At 43.6% G+C, this 22410-nt stretch overlaps 1 protein-coding gene across 1 annotated transcript in view; it reads left to right on the forward strand.

Annotated features, from left to right (window-relative positions):
- LOC126191210 (uncharacterized) overlaps nt 1-22410 on the forward strand; it is a 78451-nt gene that overhangs the window by 18433 nt on the left and 37608 nt on the right. Inside the window, exons 3-4 of the mRNA XM_049932011.1 lie at nt 14377-14504; nt 18293-18382. Of these exons, the coding sequence (XP_049787968.1) occupies nt 14377-14504; nt 18293-18382 (218 nt within the window). The remainder of the gene's footprint in view (nt 1-14376; nt 14505-18292; nt 18383-22410) is intronic.

Below are 22410 nucleotides of genomic sequence, written 5' to 3' on the forward strand. Positions count from 1 at the left end.
AACGGCTTGACGAACCTCTCGGCCCTCCCACCGGCAGGAGGTCATTTTAACTCTTTTGCGTATTGGGCGCTATCTTTTTAGCCTTTGCCATTTGCTAAGCGGCGCCACCCCACCACTCCGTACACATTGCACCCAAGTTTTAACTGTCCGCCACTTCCTGATGGAATGCCCATTTTTAACCGTTTTCGTTTCTGCTTGGGTTTGCTGTCTGATTATCGGCCGTTTTAGCAAATGACGCGCGGGCTGTTGACCGCGTCATACTTTTTATCCGTCAAAGCAATATGGCGAAGGCAATTTAATTTTCACTTTTGGACATCCGTTTCTGTATGGTATCTTTTAGCTCTTTTTTTTTCACGCACATGTTTTTAGCTCTCTTGTATTATGTCAATTGGGACTGACGTAAAGTCGTTTTTAACTCCTCTGTCTTCGTGTTCTACAGTTTTGGCTTGGGCGCGTATGACCTCAGTTGTTTTTTGAGCCCTAAAGCAAAACAAAACCAAAACCATTACGGAGCCAACACCTACATTCAGTGCTCTTTCGACAACTTGGGTCCATGGCTTCATCAGGTCTTCGCCACACTAAATCAAACAGCTGTTGAAACGTCCCCTCAGAAAAATTATCCATGACTGTGCTTAAACTGACACACAATATTTTTTTAGCGCAATGTAATCTGACTTTCAATAATCCCTACAAAAGAATGGCCCTGACTAACATTAACCTATACCTTTCACAAATCACTTACCTCACAAAAATCTTCGTTACTCCAACTACTGCAATACAGCGAGCGCCACTACTGGCAGCTAAATAAGATTCAAACTACGGATGGCACTAACTACTGATAGGCATAGTTAGCAAATGAAAGATATTAATAGAGAAACAATGTATTTACCTTAATAGTGTTGAAAAATCATAATATATATAGCAGTTCATGACATCCAGTCTTACAAATTTCAAAACTCCTCAATTTCTCTCCCCACATCCACCACTGCTGGCGGCTCACCTCCAACTGCGCAACGCTACGTGCTGTTAACATCCAACTGCCCAACACTACAATGGCAGACAACAATGCAAACTAGCCACAGACTGCACACAGCACAGCCAGTGATTTTCATACAGAGCGCTACGTAACGTTGCCAATAAGAAAACATAAACAGCCTACTTACACTGTTTCCAACTGAAATCTGGACTAGTGTTATCAGACCACGGTTTTCCAGTCTTCCAGGGCCCAAACAGCATGGTCACGAGATCAGAAGAGCCGCAGCAGGCGATGCGATGCCGTTAGCAAACGCACTAGAGTCGGATCTTTGTTCCCATAGCTCATAACGCTGAATTTCGCTGCGCTGTCCTAACAGACACGTTCGTCGTACGCCTCACACAAATTTCTATGGGCAGTTCAGGCAGTCTTGATTTTTAGCACTGACAACTCTACGCAAACTGCTGCTTCCGGTCGTTATGTGCGACCACTGCGTTGTCCGGAAATTTGGTATAATCGGAGCACTCTTTGCGCTAAGTCTCTGAATGCTGACTTCAAAAATGATTTCCGAAATGGAATATCCCATGCGTCTAGCTCCAACTACCGTTCCGCATTAAAAGTCTGTTAGTTCTCGTCGTGTGGCGATAGTCAGGTCAGAAACCTTTCCATAGCAATCACCTGAGTACAAAAGAAAACTCCGCTAATGCAGTGCTCTTTTATACGTTGTGTACGCGATACTACTGCCACCAGTTCGCATATCGCTATCCCATGACTTCTGTCACCTCAAATTTACAGTTAGTGAAAAAACTTACCGGAAGACACAGACGCCACAGGGTTAGTGGAAAGAAAAACATCAGCGTTGTTCATCCTTCTGAAAATGTTGCGGAAAGATAGAATCTCACTGCTCTATTCCACCAAGATTATATGGTCTCTGAAAGATGGCTATCCATCTATTGCGAGCCATGTCGAAGCTCCGACATAATATTTACCTGTATATCTTGCGTCCTTACTGAGACCTTTTGTGGGGAAGCGCTTGCATCATATTCACAACTCCAGTGATTTTATCAAGGGACTGAAATCACTTCGACTTAAGTTTTCTTACTCTTCATTTGGGTTCCTCTCTTGGATTCATTCACTCAGCAGTAAGGTCGAAGCTGACATAAGAGCTATTTCATCATGCCCTTTCCTCAACCTACTTTTTATAAAATTGTGAATATTTTGAGCAGATTGACTCAAAATTTTTGTGGAAGACTGAGGAGAGGGTACTTGATTCGGCGGGCTTAAAACCCAAGTGTTGTGGCGTTGTGTAAATTATACTTTCGTAGTGTAGTTCCACGGTGAAGAATGTAATGTTTTCTGCAACGCCTGACTTCAATCAACGAGAATATCCAGTTTACTATTTAAGTGAAGAGCGGCTGTCCTCCATTTATGGGTGTCTTCGTCAGGCTGAAAGTGGTTGGATTCTTTGAGTTCCCAGTGTACCGTAAGTCCACATATACGGACCTTTATTTCCAGGTGTCCAGCTGCCACAACCTGGCACAAATTATGAGCGTCCTTCGATCGTTGCACAGGGAATATGTATGATAGACAGCCTTGAAAAGGGGGTTTGAACGCCTACACTGTGTGTTCAAAAGTAGTAGATATTACCCACATTAGTACAGCTTTAAGGAAGAAGAAACTTTACCATTCGCAAGATTAAGAGGACTAGAAAGTTTCTACTATACGTCGGCAATATATCGTCGAAATTATGCAGAATCTTAAGGCAACATTTTGTCAAAGTAACCTTCCGCGCATCTGCAGACTTGTTCTCAGTTCGGCAAAAGACGATCTGGGATTGTTGAGGGATAGAATCTGTAGAATACCTTGCCGGTGCAGCCAAGCTTGCACTGGTCAGACAACGCTCAGAGCGCGTCAAAGATTCGTTGAACACGAAAGCCACATGTCTCATAGCTACAGCCATAGTCGAGCGTAATATCTGGATAGCACATTCCATGGGTTATTCTGCTACGAGATCTTTCTGGGATGCAGTCATTAAGCAATCTTAGGAAATACGTTTGTCAGATCTTCTAAATCATGGCGGCTTTCAACTGGATAGGGCATGGGACCCGGTGATTCCTTTAGTATTTTCAGATAGAAATGTTATCACTGATAAGCCTAGAGACAGTTGATTCTATTCATTTGACAAGTAATAGTAGCTCAGCGAGCCTGCATTTCGATAGTGCGCATGTAGTATCACCATTACACAAGCGCCTACGCGCAAGGGATGGAGCAGTATTAGAAGAGGGCGCGAAATTAGGCAGAGGTCGCTAATGTGGCGACTGCCTTTGCTCATTCGTCTCCGCGACGGTTCTTGATATAAAGCGGTTGAAATATTTCATTTGGTGCAATTCTTCTAATGTAAATAGAACTAATATACCACCAAGAAATGTTAAAAATAAAATATGAATCAATAAAACAATATGAACTAGCAATCTCTAGTGCCAAACACTCACCTGAAGATAACTGAATGTTTCCAGGTTGCAATCCAGCGAAGTCATGGAATACTTTCAACGTAGTCTCATTGAGTTTGCATGAGACGCTCCCAGCGATTTTTCCTATTGTTAGAAACGGTGCTAGAAGTCTACTGGTTGGATTGTTCAGAATTAGCTTATATTCAGAATGAATCTCTTCTGTTGACTCAAGTCCCTGCCCTTTCGACTTCTCCAGTTTGCTGGATGAATAGGAAACACTGAGGGGTTACATTAGGCGAGATGTGTAGTTACATCGTCACGATGCAGTAAGCCAGTTCAGATTTTAACGCGTGTCGGGCCTCTTGCGTCTAATCTTCCCTCAAACCACTAGTCACGCGTATGGGACACTGTGATGAAAGTTCGGCAACTTTTGTATTACTACGAATATGACAGCACCTTTTCCTATTTCATTTTTTAGTTACCACTACCGGTTGTCGCCACAAAGGCCATATTACGGTGGCTCTTTGTACAACATTGACCAAGATAGTGATAAGTCAGATGAAAAAGGAACAGACATCGAAACTTAGTAAAACCATGTATAGCAGTTCCGTGACACGCAGTCGAGCTGGTGAACATTTTAGTCGTTAATATTGCAGCTGAATCGACAAAATCTTTCCATAAACTAAAATACGAAACTAAATTTTATTGAGGTAATCTATGCTACAATTACGTAAAACCACCGTGTCTGTCTCTGAACACGCTAATCTCAAAGACTAGTAGACGAATTATCATGGGGTTCCCTCAGACAACATGAAAACCGTCTTTGGCACCACACTGGTTTAGTTCATCAAAATTGGATCAAAGAAAAAGATATCAGCACATTGTAGACGTGTTTGTGTGTACGTAGGCTCAGCATTGCCTCTGAAACCCCTAGACCGATTCTAGCGAATCTTGTTTCACATATCACGCACTGCCTGAAAATAACCACTGTTGGGGGTAAGAAGCACTGCCTACCAAAGGGGTTGGATTGATAGTGAACAAAATTGTAGACCACGACGTGCGAGCACGCATATTTTATTCATCCAGTATTTGAGAACGGGAGCACTTACTGACGAGCAACAAACTTAACAATTTCAAACATTTACAATGTTTTCCACATAGACATCACTACGTAAGAGATGAAAGGAAAGGTTTATCGCTGACAAAATTTTCGCCTTCGTGCAGTAAAACTGCTGTATCATACGCGACACCTCAGTTACTAAACTGCTGCACACATTTCAATAAAGTCTGAGATCACTTGAAGTCTAAAGAAGGAAGAAAGAGTGCAGTAAAAGATACTTAATGAGTTGGAGAGCGTTACGAGGATTAGGGAAAGTATTTAATCTTTGACTTCGTAACTTAATCATATTTGTGAAAACTCTTTTATGAAGTTATTCGCTATAAATAATATGCAAATAACACGCACAGACGTAAAGTCATGCAGAATTTCTTTATTTAGCTTCGCGAGAACAGAATCAAATAGAGAATAAAAAAATCCTTAACTATGGAAGTTTCACAGAAAACATAGTAATGTATCTCTATCACTCTTCACAGCACAGCGCAGCGCAACACAATGTTTCATTGTGCATTTTTCTGACTGTAGTGACTTCCAAACTTTCATTGATTGATATGTGCTACGCCATAGGATTCAAAGTAATGAATAAAATGTTTAAATGTGTTTAATCCATACTTCCACACTATTTTAACAGCGCGAAGCATAGACGTGCGCTCCTACCTCCGCCCCTCTGTACGCACAGCTCGGCAGTGACACTGCACACCGTGCATTGGGAGATCTTAGGAGGGAGACAGTGGTAACACATCACGAGCTATGCTTACCTAAACGAGTGGACACGTGAGGATTTTCCTTATTGCATGAACAGTAGCTTGCTTACTGAATCATAAGAAAACCACAGATATGTGAGCACAGCAGCAGGTAATAGCTGTATGTCAAATATGAAATAGGTGACAACACTGTATGCAGCCAAAGTCATGGGCAGAAATCTCCACGTAAGCCGGCCGAAGTGACAGTGCGGTTAAAGGCGCTGCAGTCTGGAACCGCAAGACCGCTACCGTCGCAGGTTCGAATCCTGCCTCGGGCATGGATGTTTGTGATGTCCTTAGGTTAGTTAGGTTTAACTAGTTCTAAGTTCTAGGGGACTAATGACCTCAGCAGTTGAGTCCCATAGTGCTCAGAGCCATTCATTCAAATCTCCATGTAAACCCCAAGGTAGAATTCAGCCAAACTTGGTACGTATTACTTGGTATCTGTGAAGAAAAAGTATGGAAATAAGAACCAGCAACATCCAGTTGGGGTGGAGATGGTAATGTGGAGGGGGAAGGGGTGGAATAGATGGACAGGTAAGGAGAAAATGGACACGGGTAGGTAGGGAGAAATGAACAGAGAAAGGGAGGAGCAGGTGGACAGAGGGAGGTGGTGGTAATGGAATTTTTGGTGGTGAAATGTCAGGCTATAGTCGGCCTCTTGTTCCATTCTTTCTCACTCATCATGCTTAACCCATTCCTGCCGAGCGTGACACATGTCACGTACAATTCCACCATTGTTTTCTCTTGTTGGCAACAATACAGGCATTTGAAATGCGCCGGCAGGAGTGGCCGAGCTGTTGTAGGTGCTACAGTCTGGAACCGCGCGACCGCTACGGTCGCAGGTTCGAATCCTGTCTCGGGCATGGATGTGTGTGATGTCCTTAGTTAGGTTTAAGCAGTTCTAAGTTCTAGTGGACTGATGACCTCAGAAGTTAAGCCCCATAGTACTCAGCCATTTGAACCATTTGATTTGAAATGCCTATTGTATATTTCTCATCTATAGAAGCTCTATTGTTGATATTTAAGAGTTTCTGCCAGTAGAAACCAGGAAGAAGTGTCTGGTTGTTCATTTACTGAAGACACTCTGAATAAGGTTGTCTTGGAGTAAGTACTAGTTTCTGAATCAATATACCGCACCAGAAAATTTTTGAAACTTCTGCTTAATAATGTTAAAGGTGCTGAAATTTATAAGTTATCCACAAAATGCAATACATTATTATGGTTCTAAATCCAGTTTTTAATTGTGTGTTGCAAGTATGTTACGCTAGGCAGAACAGTCCATCCAATGTTTCCTTCTTTCTCTGAGGCCTGCTTGCGCATTAAATCCTGGCTACTCTTGAGGAGGAAGAAGAGCCAACGGATATATTTCAGCATCCTGAAGCTAACGTAGATTCGGCTGAAGATGCTGGTGCAGAAGCGATATTGACAGACAAAATCAGGTTAGGTGGTGGACGTGAAACAATCGCTCTCATGATGAATAACCAGGAAATGTTGTTTCAGATCAAACAGAAATGCTACAGATCTCGAAAAGTGTAATAAGAGATTGTAGAAAAGAGGATCTGCAAAATGTCAACGCTTCCTTTCCTGAGTCTGATCGCAGAAAATACAGAACTTGTCTCCAGTTAAATGCTTTGGACTGTTTTGGAATGATGAAATAATTAAATTTCTCAATACTGAATTTACAAAATGTGCCCAGATTACACACAGAGATAGAGGGTTTTCTAGGAATTCTAATTCTCTCGGTCTATAACCCTATACCTAGTAGATGATGTTGGGATTCAGGTTTGGACATGAGAAATGAAATGGTGCACAACATGAAGAGGCAGATAAGAAACAATTAGGAGACTGTCATGCGATAACACACAAATCAATGTAAACTATAAATGCGGAAACTTCGCCTATTAACAGATATAATAAAAAAAAGCGTTTTCTCTCCACTTTCGGCCTTAGCAAGATTTTGATTATGAGAAAAGTATGCTAAAGTATTTTGGCAGGCACTGATGCAAACAATTTCTGAAACACAAATGCATTAGATTTGAATACAAAGCATGGTGCCTAACACAGACATGATTTAAGATTATATAGTGGATTTTCAAATATGCGAAGGAACTGATCCACAGAGGAACGAAGCGCACGAGAGCACATTTGGAAAATGTGCTGCACCTCTGGTACAAATTATTTTCTTCTTGATAAAAAGAAAAATCTGCCCTACAGGTTTCATTTTGAAAATCTGTTGACACCACCAACATTGTTGATTCACCTAAAAGAACGAGATTATGGTGCATCCGGCACTAATCATGAGAATCGTCTGCTTATAGAATGTCATCTTTTACCCTCCAAGACAATGTTCAAAAGGAATAAGAGAGGAAATTTCATTACAAGGGTGGCAAGGAAAATTGATTGATTGTTACCAGTTGGCTAGATAATTCTGCAGTAACAATTGCTTCGACCAGCCATGGGATCAATCCAATGAGCTCTGAGCCGATGTTCAAGGCAAGAGAAGAAAAGAATACTTGTAATGCGACCACATGTTGGAGAATACAACAAAAATATGGGTGACATAGGCAGAATGGACGAAAATACAGCATTATATAAATAGCATCAGAAGAGATGGTGGTTACCATTTTCACATGGTACTGGATGTGTCTGTACATAATGCGTGGCTTCTCTATAGAAAGGTATGAATAGGCCACAACTGAAATTTCGGAGCTATATTGTGAAATGTTATCGGAGTTCCAATGCAACAATCCAGAGACGCCCTGATCGTCCTGCGGGAAATCCGTATCAAGGTAGTGCTACATGGCATCAGATACGACGACAAAATGTGGTAGCTACGATGCCACGGAAAAAGACTACGCTGCGCTGCATAAAACAGCAAAGGAACTCGAACACCGTGTTGCAAATGTGATGTTCGTTTGTGCATGGTGTTTCGTGCCTTATCTCACAAAACCAATGCTGTTGCCTAAACGTAATGTAAATGGCACATTGCGTTATTTTATTTACTGTCATTTATTTCACTTAAAATGTATGATCTGCCTAGCGTGACTTAAATGTTACATCCTATTTTGATTAAATTATTAATTATACTTTTGTTTGCTTGTTTTAGTACGTTTGCCGGCCGCGGTGGTCTAGCGGTTCTGGAGCTGCAGTCCGGAACCGCGGGACTGCTACGGTTGCAGGTTCGAATCCTGCCTCGGGCATGGGTGTGTGTCTGATGTCCTTAGGTTAGTTAGGTTTAAGTAGTTCTAAGTTCTAGGGGACTTATGACCTAAGATGTTGAGTCCCATAGTGCTCAGAGCCATTTGAACTATTTAGTACGTTTCATTAACGATAATGAACAAATATCTGATTTGTAAAATTCAGAAGTAAAAATTCTTAGTTATGGTAGATCTAAATGATCGGTTTTTCCGATGTATACGTCCGCCTGCTTAGCTGGGTGGTAGCGTGCTTGCCTTCTGTGCAAGCGGACGCGGGTTCGATTCCCGGCCGGGTTGGAGATTTCCTCCGCTCGTGGACTGGGTGTTGTGTTGTCCTCATCATTTCATCCTCATCACCGACGCGCAAGTCGCCCAGTGTGGCGTCGGCTGCAATAAGACTTGCACTTGGCGGCCGAACTTCCCCGAATGCGGCCTCCCGGCCAACAATGCCTTACGCTCATTTCATTTCCGATGTATACGCAAAGGAGCAGTGTTACCTGTGGGAGTGTGTGATGATTGTAGAGGATTTCTTTTAATTGTAAAATTCATGTCGAAATCATTCTCTTGGTAGTTAATGGGAAGCGAAAACTTGGCCCTTGCAGTTTTTTGCTTGCCCTGAATTGCCGTCAGTGGGCGAGATGAGGGATCGGACCGGGCGGTGGAAGGTAAACACGGGCTGCCTGAGTCCCTTGGGAGCTGCAACACCTGTCCCATTCACTGCGGCTGAAGGTGCGTCCTTCTTTCATAGAATTAGCACGCTCACGGAAGAAAGCGCTTTCATGGGGAGTTCAGTGGACCCCCCCTCATCCACCGCTGCAGTGACGAATATGAATAACAAGTTTTCTCTGAAGGAACCGGGCGACCCACGCAAGTGACGTCTCCTGTAAGATAAATCATGTCGTGAAGTATCCACGGGGCGCCTGCATGGATGAGTCTTCTGCAGTATATGGGAGCTGCGATTTGCCAAAGGTCGGCACTAAAGCTTTTGGAATGAGGAGTTTTGGTAGGACTGCACCCAAAAATCTTCTGAAAAACGACGCCGAATCTTCCAGAATAAAACTGCTGGGAATTTCCAGATTGGTGAAATAATGTACACGATCTCAGAAAGGCCAAAAATGGCAGTTCTGGTGGGCTCACACCCGAAGGAGTGAGAGCAGAGTATCAGGTTACTTTGTTGCCTCTAGGGGCAGAGAGAGAAACACTTTGCTGTTACGAGGTGGTGAGTAGTAGTCGATTCCTGGGCCTGATGAAGATTCGGAGTTGACGTACAATTGACGTCAAGTTTCACCGCAAACGGCGCACAAAATTCGAACAGGACTGTAGGCACATTGTTTCAGACTAATTAAGAAATGTCAGGTCGTGTTGTCTAATATTCTCGTCCTGTGGCAACCCACGCTGCGAGGTATTATGATCAGAATCGACGGCTCTGATTGACAGGACCTGTATGAGCTGTGGCCAGTCAGCAGCAACAGTCCACCAGTTGTGGAGTGATGACTTGTTTCTCAAAAAGCAACAGTGTGGCTTTCCGTGTCGCATGCTAGAGTTCCCTAGTCTCTGTACCTCCACACTAAATATTGGAACAAGTATCCGGGACACTGTTGTTGGCGGCGGTTTTAATATTTCCATGTAAGCTGTTACAAATAGCTTTCGTAACTATTGTAATTTTCATAAATAGTTTGGAAGAGGAATTGTACTGAATGGACAGCGTCCTTTTGAATATTGCCAACAAAAGTAAAATAACGGTAGCGTAGTTAAATTAAATCAGGTTGTCCTGAGAAAAGACAGTTTTTAACCTTTTTTAAATGTTCGGATACTAAGTTGCCGTCTCTTTATCTAAGAATAGATGATGAACGCAGCTAGCCGCTATCTCTGTGTAATGTCTTGTCTGTATAGACGTATATCTGTTGCCTTTAAGATCCCTTCACCTTCACACACAAATCTATACAGTAAAGTAAGGCCCTCCCAGTTCTTGGCTGATCCGTGACAAGACAGGCGAAAAATTAGACTAATGGAGGATTATTAGTATTATCTCTATTTTCATTCGCTGTCTCTCTCTCTCCTTTATCTATGTACAGTTTTTAATACAATATTTCATTACATGAAATCAGCCAAATAGGATCTGTGGTGGAGTCCTTCGTCTTGGTAATCAGCGGCTGGCTTGCTGTAAGATATCTTTACATTTATTGTTACTGTTAAACACTGCAGTCAGACGGGAGAATCAATCGTTTGGACAATTTGTTCGTTTTACGAAAGATTGCGAATTCCAGATGTGTACGAAGCCTTTTTGGACGATTTCACACAGACTGTGATTGCAGGTTCTCTTCGACACAGCTGAAACTTCCCCACTAATTACAGGGCCAATGTGATCATCAAATGATTCAGAAAGAACTCATTCGTTCATTCACTCCAGAACAAAAGTCACAAACCTTATTTATGAAGGAAATTGTGTATTAAATCCATCTCAATTACATGTCCAGATCTCCGGTGATTCCACGCCTTAATTTTCCGTTTACAGTCTTTTTCTCTTCAAACAAACCGCTAGCGGTACAAATGTTAATTGGCTCGCTTTAGCGAGAAGAAAAGCAGAATATGTATCTCTCAGAAACACGTCAATCCCTCAGCAGATACTCCAGAAGCTGCCCTAGTTACCACTCCTAACAACCATGGAGAATGCATATATGCATCTGTTATTTCAAAGAATAAACGCACTAGAAAATATTGCGTCGTCGAGCTGTCGCCGCATATATTAAGAGAAAATCAGATCAGATAACTTTTCCAAAGTGAATGAATGTGAATGGTTTGATTGAAAATGATTAATTGATGCGTGGTAGAGGGTATTTTCTGTGGGGACACTACAAGTGAAAGCAGTAGATAAGTTTTGCTATTTGGGCAGCAGCACAACAGATCGCTAAAGCAGATACTATGTAGAATGTAAGGAGGCTGTAGCGAAAAAAGAATTTCTCAAGAGGAATTAACATCCAATATAGAATGTATCACTCTTCAACAGCGTGTGCCGTTACGAAACTGACACAGAGGACGGGTAGTGAGTCGTGCTTGAAGGAATGTCTGTCGGTGAGCACTTGAACGCGAAAAGAAAAGGCCTCAAATTCGAATCTCGGTCCGGCTGTACCAGGAATTTTACACGCCTAAAATAAATTTTGTTTGCTAATCTTTTATCAAGCTTTTTGTGTGAAGTGTGACCTTGAGCGGAAGAGACTTGCACAATAAAAATTTCTGGCAAGGCAATAGCTTTTGAAATAGGGTGCTAATAGCGAAGCCCTTAGCGGTCGTATCGACAAGGGAACTCACGATATATATGGAAGAGCAAATTACAGTCATACATAAAGTAGTTAATAGAGCAATAAAATACTCATCACAAAAACTGTAGTTACTGTAGACTGGGAGAACAGGAGATATTTCGTCAAAGCTACGATGAAAATACTAAACGTATGAATTATTCATTGCTGAAATGAAGAAATAGTCAAAGACATGAAATAATCTATAACAGTTTACCTACTTGGCTACATTATCGGAGGTAACAAATTGAGCCGGCCTGTGTGGCCGTGCGGTTCTGAGCGCTTCAGTTTGGAACCGCGTGACCGCTACGGTCGCAGGTTCGAATCCTGCCTCGGGCATGGATGTGTGTGATGTCCTTCGGTTAGTTAGGTTTAAGTAGTTATAAGTTCTAAGGGACTGATCACCACAGATGTTAAGTCCCATAGTGCTCAGAGCCATTTGAACAAATTGTGCCAGTCAGCAATAACAGCACGATCTGTTCTCGCAGTCTACACATTTTATAAAAGCAGATTGATCACTTCTCTTACGGAAACTCTTCCGTTAATCCTTCCGTGAAGCAGTATTAAGAGTGTTCAAAATACGCTAGGAGAGCATTTGGTGTAGCCGCATTAAAAAAACAAATTTAAGTTGGAGAAACTTACCACCGTGAACTGGAAATACACGAGCGACTAAAGACGTAAGAGGTGGTCTCTCTACCACATGTTAAAGCCACTGTCAGAAGCTACCATAATTGTATCTGTGATAAATTTAGCAAAATTTTTCTATGGACGGAAGAAGGAAACGTCGGAAAGTTGCACAGTGCCTGTGATCTTTGCTTCAATCAGCTTTTCAATGAATTAAACGCTTTCAGTAAGTGCTGGGTTGTAGAAGTCGTCTTTGCTTTCCAGGGCTCAAACGAAGGCCTTAAATTATTTCTTGTACATCGGGCCAAATTATTTCGTCTACGAAGACTTTTAGGACCATCTTCGTCATATTAGCATATCTGTTAGCAAACGCCTCGATGTTCGCTAAGTTTAATTCATATTTGCAGGAAAAAGACCGGTGGGGTCCGATGAAACGACATGCAAATGGGGTTTCAGTTTACCATCCATCATAAGCGCAGACATCATACGATAAGTGTGTGGTTGCCGCTATGAACTCATCAGCACCAAAGACATGCTTACTTCCCGTACACAGTGGGAGTCCGTCCAGACCGTAATTATTAAATCTTGGTCAGCATTAATTATTTCATCTGGTGATAGACGGTTTTCCTCAGTGAGACCTGATTTCTCTCACGAATTGATAAGCTTTTTGTTAAATATCGGCATCCCATTCAACCAACCGTTTGATAACTTTCGGGTTTTTTTTACGAAAGACAATCTAATTCTTACATTTAAATTTCTTTACCCAGGAGTTGGAAACTTTGAACTGTAAGAGTCAGTTCCCTTATTTTCAGTGCTCAGTCTCAATGTGCGGTCATGTATTACTGCGTTTTCCTGCCGCTTTGCTATAAAATGAAAGTAATTCACGATTTACTATATCTTCAATAATTTTTGGGTTTGACGAATAACGTCAGTTCAGTCTGTTTCCAGAAAGGTTTGTCACAGTCCTGTTTTTTCCTTTTCTGTGTCAATACTGCAGTAATTTTCAGTCGCAGTATCATATGTTGTTAATCCAGGAAGACATACACGGGAGGACCAAAATTTTCATCTTTTGTCTCTGTATTATACACATCAGCTAGATACCCTTAAGACAACTTAGTAGTCATGAAGGTGATGGGTAATAAGACGAATCGCTGTTTTCTTTGAAATCCGCTACGGGTGACATTACTTCATACCCCCTTGCCTTGGCACTATGATTTTTGCTTAATCTGATGCCTCTTCATCTGTTGAAGGTGTAGTAACGTCCGCTACTACAACGTTCTCTTCTTTAAACTGTTGCTTTATTTGTTCCTAAATGACACACTCTTCTCCAGTAGGCACATCTGCAATACCGAAGTATCCCAACAGATTAATAGTTACTGCCTATCTCATTGTCCAGGGTTTAAAGAAAAATCCGTAAACACTTTTCTAACAGCAAATAAAAACTGTGGCCACTGCGCTGCTTGCAGAGCTATACGTACTTGGAGAGCTTTAGCATAGGGGAAACCTGTTACCGCACCACGTACTCCTACTGTTGCAACATAGCAGGGAAAACTTTTCAGTCTTCCTTTCTAGTCGGTAACAGTTATGGTCTATTCTCCGTGACAACAACCGTGACTTTCCGTTTAAAGTTATCAAGAAACTTGAGGTGTCGAGGACCACTTTCACAGAAATTTAAGAAAAAGTGACGTGAACCTAACCCTCACGTCACGATCAGAGAAACATAATCACCCGATCCAAACACAAAGGACGTAGTTCCCACTGCATAAGCTCCTAACAAGAGCAACCTTTTTCAGAACACGTCTGTCTCTTTGATTCCTTAAGACATTTAATGCCACAAAACAGAAAACCTCGCTCAAAATTCAGCAATTTTTCATATCTAAATTCCATCTTGTGCTCCATGCTGAGTGGTTAATCTATGATGATGAATAACATGAAGAAGAAACTGTTGGACAACGTCATTTACATTGTTTCAGGTCGTCAGCCGTTGCCTTTCGCGTGGTACCTCATGATGCCCCTCGTTGTGGGGCTGATGGTCGTCAGGACTGGAGCTGCTCTAGCGGAGAGGTACCTGGACGTCCAGCTGCCGGAGAACAGGGAACTGGTAAGACCGCAAATGCACGGAAGGATTTACTGCAGGGCTTAACAACTGGCCGGTTTTGAGCGCGAGTACTCGCGTCTGCTCGGGCACGTGCTCGCGAGCAGGTGCAAGGTTGCGGAGTAGGGAGGGAGGGGTGGGAGGGGAAATGCGCGCGCACGTTTGAATAGGGCCGCAGCGTGCCTATTGAATTCGGGCCGACTGTGTAACGTTTAAAGTACTACGATCAGCTCTAACAGTCACTTCGCTGGTTAAGAATCATGTCAAGTCGCCGTTGTGTAACCCCAGCCATGCTTTCGCACTTCAACCCCCATTGGGAGGAATTGTATCTGTTTACAGAAAAAGATGGTGTTGCAAAATGTTTAGTATGTCACAAAACGCTGAATTCTTTTAGGAAATTTAATTTGCAGCGACATTATATGTCGTACCACGCGAAAGACTACGGAAGTGGAAAATGTGATGGACCAGATCGTGCACAGTAAGCTATTAAACTTAAAAGGAAGCTATCCAAAGAAGATCTGGACGACGAAGAAAAATCAACTGAGGCAGCTCTTAGAGTGAGTTACAAAATTGCTTTGCTTTTAGCAAAAGCCCTGCGCCCCTTCACTGATGGCGATTTAATAAAAGAATGCTTGGTAGTTGCAGCGGAACATTTGTGTCCATCTCAAGTTGAACAGTTTCTGATTGTGTCATTATCTAACATGACCATTATGCGTCGCATACAGGACATGGCAGACGACGTCCAGAGCCAGCTTGCAAATATCTATAAAGATTTTATGGCGTATTCTCTAGCTCTGGACGAAAGTGTTGATATCACTGGAACAGCGCAGCTTGTCATATTTATTAGAGGTGTTAATAGAGATCTTCAGGTGAGGGAGGAGCTCCTCGATGTAGTAGCCGTGAAGAACACTACAATTGGAGGTGATATTTTAAGTAGTGTTGAAGAAAGTGTTGAAAATATAGGATTGTCGTGGGATTCTTTAGTTTCAGTGTCTCCAGACGGTGCACCAGCGATGACAGGGAAAAAATTAGGTTTCGTTGCGCTGTTGAAGGAGAAAATGCAGAAACTGACCGTGCCGAATGAAATAAGGGGCGTTCACCGTGCGATCCACCAGGAAAACTTGTGTGCAAAGAGTATAACTCCAAAAATTTTATGAGTGTTGTTGTTTGTACAACCAATTATATAAGGAAGCATGGGCTACAACACAGACTATTTAAAAGCTTTCTTGAGGATGTAGAAAGCCAGTATGGTAGCCTGCCTTATTACAGCGAGGTCCGCTGGCTTACTCGTGGCGAATTATTAAATAGATTTTTTTGCCTATTAGATTAGATAAATATGTTCATGGAAATAAATGTGTGTTCCTGAATTGAAAGAGCCTTCATGGAAATGTGATCTCGCGTTCTTAGCAGATTTAACTAGCCATCTGAATGAATGTTTTGAACATTTCACAAAAAGGTAAAGAACTGCTATTTACTCATTTCATAGATCGAATACGAGCTTTTAAAATGAAATTGACCCTTTGGGTTCGTCAGCTGGCAACAGGAAAGCTACCTCATTTTCCTAAATTATCATCCATGCAAGATGTTCACAAAGACTGTGAACGTTATTCATAGTTTAGTTGCCCTTACGGAAGAATTTGATAAACGCTTTCAAGATCTGACAGCACAAGACAGTGATTTTGATCTGTTCTCCTGTCCATATTCAGCGAATATTGAAGAAATTTGTCCTGAGCTGCAACTAGAAATTATTGACCCGCAGTGCGACAGACAAATTTCAGAACAAGAAAAACATTTTGGAATTCTATAGATATTTCCCTCAGGATAGATTTCCTCATTCGCTCAAACTGGCGGCTCCAATAATATCAATGTTCGGTCCACGTATGGTTCTGAAAAACTGTTCTCTGCAATGAAAAGTAACAAGACACACCTGAGAAACGCATTGTCTGATCGAAATTTAAACTGCACACTGCGCCTACAATGCACAAGAACAATTACTCCGAACATAACGCTATTATAAAGGGCAAAAAGTACAAGATAACAGATAATCCCACACTTCAGTGACACCTTTTATTGTGTAACAGTTCACAAATTAATACGAATGTAGAGGCATACACTAAGCTAATAAAATTATGTGACACGTGCACATCCTCCTTTGTTTCATTTGTGGCAGTAATAATTCGTGAGTGATATCCCTGCAGGTGGCCGCGGATTTACATTGACTGGCGGCAGCTGTTGTGTGCCCCACGTGACTCCCCACTCTACGCTCTGGTCCGGTAGTGGGGGTAGCGTGCTCGCGCTGCTCCGTGCTCGCGCCTTGCTGCTCATTGCTTGCTCCGCGAGCACGTATGTTGTGAAGCCCTGATTTACTGGAAACCTATCAAAAGTAAAGGCTCTTAAAGCGTAACACGGTTTTCACCTTAAGGTTGCCAGAAGAGTGAAAAAAATTTCAAAAATAATTATGAAGGGAACGACTTACTAACAGTACTACTGGATTCTTATGCATAGGAAATAGTTCTTCATAAACTTCATAAAGATAAAGCCTTAAAAGGTGAGATGAAAACATTTATTACAACATTGATGTCTTATGTACGTAAGTCGTTCGTGAAGACTTGCTGCCGGCCTGGGTGGCCGAGCGGTTCTAGGCGCTACAGTCTGGAACCGCGCGACCGCTACGGTCGCAGGTTCGAGTCCTGCCTTGGGCATGGATATGTGTGATGTCCTTAGGTTAGTTAGGTTTAAGTAGTTCTAAGTTCTAGGGGACTGATGACCTCAAGTCCCATAGTGCTCAGAGCCTGACGACTTGCTATCTATTCTTTGTACACTTTGACCTCGAACCACACTTTCCACAAATACTTAGTCAAGCATGTTGCACATTATGTGCTAGCTCGTAGCACTGCTGCCAACGTTAATTTCTGAAAGTTCCTTATGAATGGAATTATTGATAGTCTGGTACTACCATAAATTGAGGGTCCAACTGAATGCGTTAAATAATTTCATACACACTGACAAATCTGATGGTACGAAATGAAGTAATGAAGAGATAAGGAAGGTCCTTGAGAACATTTACCAGAACGGAGTTGAATATTAGTGAAATCATGTGTGATAGACTCTGTCCGAGACTAATATAAATAATACAGCGTAACGAGTAGCTAATGTTGTATTTACGACGCGTATTGCAGATTTGCTGATCTGGTGGAAGGAATAGTATTTAGCGAAGGCGAATTGTTCACAGTACACCAAATCTGTAGAAACATTCAGAATATTTAAAATTTTTATTGTATTTTTTGATGGTTTAGTTTGGAAATATTTCGGAAGTTACGTGACCTGTGTGAAGTCCAACGTACGTATCTCGTTTTTCTCGCGACTTAGGCATTTTACATGAACACACAAAGTTCCTGAACTTCGTCAGAGATACTAGAAATGGGCGTCTCTTAGAATACAGATTGTCTTCTCAGTCTTATTTGAAAAGAAAATAGAAATTAGTGAATATATTGAACTTCAAGATATTTCTAGATCAACAAGAAATAATTAGCTATTCAAATATCATCCATTGAACTAAAAACATATATATTTTTCTTATAAGCTAAATCGAATTGTAATCCAACGATGCTTGAAAAGATTGTTTTTTATAAATCATACATACTAAATTTTATTAATAGCAGTTGTATGTGCGTTGGTATGTGTCTAGATCCTCCCACTGGAATGAGCAGCAGAGAGTAATAAGAGCCAGACTAACTACAATGTCGTTCAGTGGAAAAAGATATGTGTGCGAAGAATTATTACTTTCTCAACAGGTGAGCTGGCTCGAAAGAGAACGCATCGAGCTGGAAGAGATTCAGGCTGAGGAAGCGTGCAACATCCGCACCCAGTTGGTCGACATAAACGTAAGTAGCTGCGCTAGCACAATATACAGAAAAACTAGCGGAAACTGTGAAAGGTTTTTCTGGAAAATGGGACGTTTGGTAATGTTAAAAGTTCCACACAATTAAAACTAACAATCATTTGTCGTAAATGAGATAACGAGCGAGGTGGACTCACATTCGGGAGGACGACGGTTCAATCCTGTCTCCAGCCATCCTGATATAGGTTTTCCGTGATTTCCCTAAATCGTTTCAGGCAAATGCTGGGATGGTTCCTTTGAAAGGGCACGGCCAATTTCCTTCCCTAACCCGATGTTGCGCTCCGTCTCTAATTACCTCGTTGTCGACGGGACGTTAAACACTAACCACCACCACCGAAAATGAGATAAATGTTCCTCTTGGAATTAAAACCTCAGCACTGTGCACCATTGCACCAAGTGGAAGGAGTAGCGTGCACTGAATCGTGGAACCCCCCAGGGGGTTAACAACTCTTTTGTGGACACGTGCGTAGCGAGCACTGGACCCCGAGCTAATGTGGCCCTCCTTCCTTTCCGGTCTGCATACCTTCCCTTTCCTCATCCTTCCCCCTCCCCCATCTTCGCCCCCCCCTCACCTCTGGCTCTTTCCTTCCCTTTCTCCCCCTCTGGGAGTATGGTTTGTGCCTACGTCCGGAGACGGACGCTCTAAACTGTTAAAAATTCCTTGCTTTCTATACTTGCAAGTCTTCGTCCTTCCTCTGTCCTTCTCTTTTCCTTCCCGCTTCTCTCTGCCCTTTCCTCCGCTGCAGCGTTTGAGACCCCTCTTCTTTCCTTTCCCTTTCTCTTTTTTTCCTCCCTGTGCGTGTCTGAAGGCCGACCCACGCATTTTTGTGCGTAGCCAGTGACGGGGTAACGCGTAATTCCCCGCCCCGGGTAGACTGGTAGGACACGTACGAACCCCCTGGTAACTGCCAGGCCCAGGGAGGGGTGATTACCTGAGCTAATAACTTCCGAAAGTGCCGATTGGTCCCTCGGTCCGTTCGTTGGGAGGTGTGACCTGAGGTGTTAACAATCACCTAAGGCGGGACTGCCCTCAGTGAGGGCCCCCACAAGGGAGGAGCGCGCCATCGGAGACGCTGGTAATCATGGGGGATTCTTCCGCAATGGTTTCCTCACCTTCCACTGTCTGCTCACAAACGTAAGTTCACTGAGTCTCAGCCACAGTTCTTCCATCGTTGCCACAGTTCCTTGTTGTTTCTCGGTCTGACGAAGGTCACGACTTCTCCACGGTCAACCCTTTCATTATTCAGAAAGGTGTCGACGCAATTGCAGGTCCTGTAAAGTCTTGTTCCAGATTACAGAATGGCACCCTGTTGTTAGAAACACACAGTGCCCTCCAGGAACAAAAATTGCTGCGTACTTCTCTGCTCCACACCTTCCCTGTCCGGGTGGAACCGCACCGTACCTTAAATTCCTCGCGTGGAGTCGTTTATACACGCTCCCTCGATGGATTGTCTGATGAAGAAATTCAGCACTACCTGTCTGACCAGGGCGTAACGGCTGTCCATAGAGTTATGAAATGGGTTGACACCAACATCATTCCAACCCGCACTCTCTTCTTGACATTTGACAAAGTTCAACTTCCATCGAAAATCAAAGCAGGCTATGAGATAATTTCCGTTCGCCCTTGCGTCCCAAACCCTACGCGTTGCTATCGATGTCAGTGGTTCAATCACACCAGCCAGTCCTGTTCCAATCCGGCCAAATGTGTTAAGTGTGGCAAGGATGCCCATGAGGGTGCTTGTCCACCTCCATCCCCTCGCTGCATCAACTGTATGGGTGACCACGCTGCTTCCTCTCGAGATTGCCCCGTTTTTAAGGACGAAAAGCTCATCCAGGAAATAACAGTGAAGGAAAAGGTGTCGACCTTAGCTGATCGAAAATTATTTGCCCATCGCCAGCCCACCGTGCCTCAGACAGGAAAATACAGCACTGTCCTTGATTATCCTCGGCCAACAAAGGAGGCGGCCACGCAGACTTGCGACCTCACCTTTAGTGCCACGGTCGTCAGATCGGCCAGCGCAAAGATCGCCCGTTCAACCTCACCACTTTCGCCTGCCCACTCTATGGCTCACCCTTCATGGGGTTCTGCTAAATATCGAGCCCAAAAGTCAGACACCAAGCCTTCCAAAAAAGAGCATACTCGTGAAGAGTTTTTACGTACCGCAACTTCCCAACCATCGGTTCCTCCTTCATCTAAACATCATACTTCTAAGAAGGCTACAAAGAAACCCAGTTCCCCTCCTTCTCCGCCAAGGCGTGTCCCATCTACAGCACCACCTGGCGGAAATCGCCCTCGGCCGTCTTCTGTGTCGCCGAGGCGCACTGCTGGTGGCCGGTCAACCGGCTGTTCGCTGGTGGCAGGAGCTGCTCCTGACCAACCTATGGATCAGGATCTTCTGCCTTCGGCTGAATGCCATTCCATGCTGTCGGTCGCTAGCTCCGAGCAGTCGTTGAGTTGACAGCAACTTTGGTCACATTCCTCCATTTTCTGTTCACCCCATGTCCATTATCCACTGGAATATCCGCGGCATTCGAGCCAATAGGGATGAATTGTCGGTCCTCTCGCCGGTCATCTTCTGTCTTCAGGAAACAAAGCTGTCCCCATGACCGCTTTGTTCTCCCTCATTTTCAGTCCGTCCGATATGATCTCCCCTCTGTTGAAGGCACTCCAGCCCATGGAGGACTCATGATTCTTCTCCATGATACTCTCCATTATCACCCAATCCCCTTAAACACTTCCTTCCAAGCTGTCGCCGTCCGTCTTTCCCTTTCCGGATACACGTTCTCTCTTTGTACTGTATACATTAAATCATCCACACCAGTGGCACGAGCTGATGTCCTTCATCTTCTTGGTCAGCTTCCACCCCCCTATTTGCTGGTTGGGGACTTCAATGCCCACCACCCACTTCGGGGATCTCCACATCCTTGTCCACGTGGCTCACTATTGCTAGACGTCTTCCACCAAGCGGATCTAGTTTGCCTCAACACTGGGATCCCTACATTTTTGTCTGCCTTCACGACAAATTTATCTCATTTGGACCTAGCGGTCGGTACTGTTCCGCTAGCTCGGCGCTTCGAATGGTTCGCCCTTGATGACACACACTCGAGTGACCACTTTCCATGTGTCCTTAGACTGCAGCCTCAACTGCCATACATGCGCCCGCGACGATGGAAGTTTGCCCAAGCTGATTGGACACTTCTTTCGTCTCTAGCGACATTCGATGACCGTCACTTTCCCAGCGTCGGCGATGAGGTCACACATATTACCGACGTTATTCTTACGGCTGCAGAACATTCAATACCACGCACCTCCGAATTGCCCCGGCGCCCCCCAGTTCCTTGGTGGAACGAGGCATGCCGTGATGCAAAACGTGAGCGGCGACGTGCTCTCCGCGTTTTCCGCCACCATCCTACTTTGGCCAACTGTATCCGCTATAAGCAGTTCCGTGCGCGATGCCGTCGCGTCATCCGCGATAGCAAGAAGGCGAGCTGGAAATTCTTTATTAGCTCATTTAACACCTTCACTCCCTCCTCGGAAGTTTGGAGTCGGCTTCGACGGTTCTCAGGCGCGCCTAGTTTCTCCCCGGTCTCTGGGCTCACTGTCGCGCATGATACATTCGTGGACCCCGTCGCAATTTCTAACTCGTTGGGTCAGCACTTTGCTGAGATTTCGAGCTCTTCCAATTACCCGCCAGCGTTTCTCCCGAAGAAACGTGCAGCGGAAGTGCGACCTCTTGCTTTCTCCTCTCAAAATTGCGAAAGCTACAATACTGTTTTCTCCATGCGGGAACTCCAACATGCACTCTCTTCTTCTCGCTCCTCCGCCCCAGGACCGGATGGTATCCACGTCCAAATGTTGCTGCATTTATCAACCCATAGTCTGCATTACCTCCTTCGCCTTTATAATCGAATTTGGACCGACAGTACTTTTCCCCGACGATGGCGGGTAGCTATCGTCGTTCCCGTTCCGAAACCTGGAAAGGACAAACATCTCCCCTCCAGCTATCGCCC

The sequence above is a fragment of the Schistocerca cancellata genome, chromosome 6 (assembly GCF_023864275.1).
Source record: "Schistocerca cancellata isolate TAMUIC-IGC-003103 chromosome 6, iqSchCanc2.1, whole genome shotgun sequence".
Classification (NCBI taxonomy): Eukaryota; Metazoa; Arthropoda; class Insecta; order Orthoptera; family Acrididae; genus Schistocerca; species Schistocerca cancellata.